The 1,356-nt window shown below is 72.9% G+C and overlaps 1 protein-coding gene across 1 annotated transcript in view; it reads right to left on the bottom strand.

The window, feature by feature from the left end:
* Positions 1 to 373: 373 nt before the first annotated feature.
* The window catches only part of MNEG_9829 (hypothetical protein), a gene marked incomplete at both ends in the record, with an annotated part of 2,433 nt that continues 1,450 nt past the window's right edge, over positions 374 to 1,356 (bottom strand). The window contains 3 exons of the mRNA XM_014041701.1: positions 374 to 391; positions 508 to 1,106; positions 1,287 to 1,321. Coding sequence (XP_013897155.1) covers positions 374 to 391; positions 508 to 1,106; positions 1,287 to 1,321 — 652 coding nt within the window. The remainder of the gene's footprint in view (positions 392 to 507; positions 1,107 to 1,286; positions 1,322 to 1,356) is intronic.

The following is a 1,356-nucleotide window of genomic DNA, read 5'->3' as shown; positions in this document are numbered from 1 at the left end:
CCCCACCACTGCAGCACGAGGCCCTTGGGAACCCCCGCCAGGCCCTCATCAGCCACCATGGAGATAGCCACCACAGGGCCGGGCGGCAGCGCACAGTCAGCAGCGCCGCCGTCCGCCACGCCGGCCCCGGCCCCTGCCGCAGCCCCGTTGGCGTGGGCCGCCCCGTTGTGGGCGGCGGCGGCGTCGGCGGGCCCGAGGGGCAGGATGGCGGCAGCCAGGGGGGCGGCGAAGCCGTCGATCTTGAGCTGCAGGATCTGGAAGGAGGGAGGTGGCGGTCGCAAGGGGGGGATGCAGCGACGGTTGATGGCACAGAAGCGGGGGAGAAAGGGGGTGTTGGTGACTTACATGCTTATTTAAATCGTGTTTAGGTCGGTTATGCGAGCGGCAGCCCCTACAACCAAGCAGCACGAGCGCGTGACGCGAGTGATGCCCCAGCATGCGCATGCCCCCGAAGCACACGACCAGGCCCTCCCTGACGAGCCCCCCACACCCCCGAGCCCTACACACCTCAGGGCCGCCCAGTGGCCTCCGCCCCTCCTGCCTCGCCGCCCACTCCACCAGCCGCGCCACCGCCGCCGCCGCCAGCTGGTCCCCGCCCAGCGTCACCACCTGCGTCTTGTCGCGCGGCGGGCCCTCCGCCCACGGAGGCGGCAGCTCCGGCTGGCGGGGCAGCCCCGCCTTTGCCGCCTTGGCGCGCCGCTCCTTGGCCGCCACCGCCACGGCCGCCTTTGCCGCGCCCGCGCCGCGCGGCGGCGGCGCGCGCGCCAGCTCGGCCGCGGAGAGCGGCGCCCACGCGTCCCTCATCGACAGCGCCGACAGCAGCCGCAGCGCCGGCTCGCGCAGCGCCGCCGACGCCGCGGCCGCGCCTTCCTCGGATGCGCCCTCCTTGGGCAGGACCAGCGCCTCGGACCTCGGGAAAGCCGACAGGTCAATGAAGAAGTCGCGCCGCGTCGCCGCGTCGCCGAGCCACCTGTTTCCCGGCGCCTTGACGATGGCGGCGACGCCGTGGGGGCCGCCGTCCTCCGCGGTCAGCTGCAGCAGCAGCGCGTGGACGGGGCCCGCGGGGGTGGGCACCACGTGGAAGGCGGACTGCCACGCGCCGCCGCCTGGCAAGGGGTTTGGAGGAGGGGGGGCGATCAGGGGTGGGAACGACGCGCCTCATGCTGGCGATGAGCGGTGAGATGGCTTCAAGGGAAGCGGTGGCGCGATTCCCAGGGGGCAGACTAGCGTGCCATGGGTGTTCGCCGAGTCCACTGCAAAGCAATGCGCATGTGTTGCTCCAAAACGCAGGCCCGATCTGCCGAACAGCCGGCCCGTCCAGCTGGGAAAAGCATGCAGTCACAGCAGGCGTGGGCC

Source organism: Monoraphidium neglectum (genome assembly GCF_000611645.1).
Source record: "Monoraphidium neglectum strain SAG 48.87 unplaced genomic scaffold scaffold02078, whole genome shotgun sequence".
Lineage (NCBI taxonomy): Eukaryota > Viridiplantae > Chlorophyta > Chlorophyceae > Sphaeropleales > Selenastraceae > Monoraphidium > Monoraphidium neglectum.
This window is presented reverse-complemented; position numbering and strand designations above follow the sequence as displayed.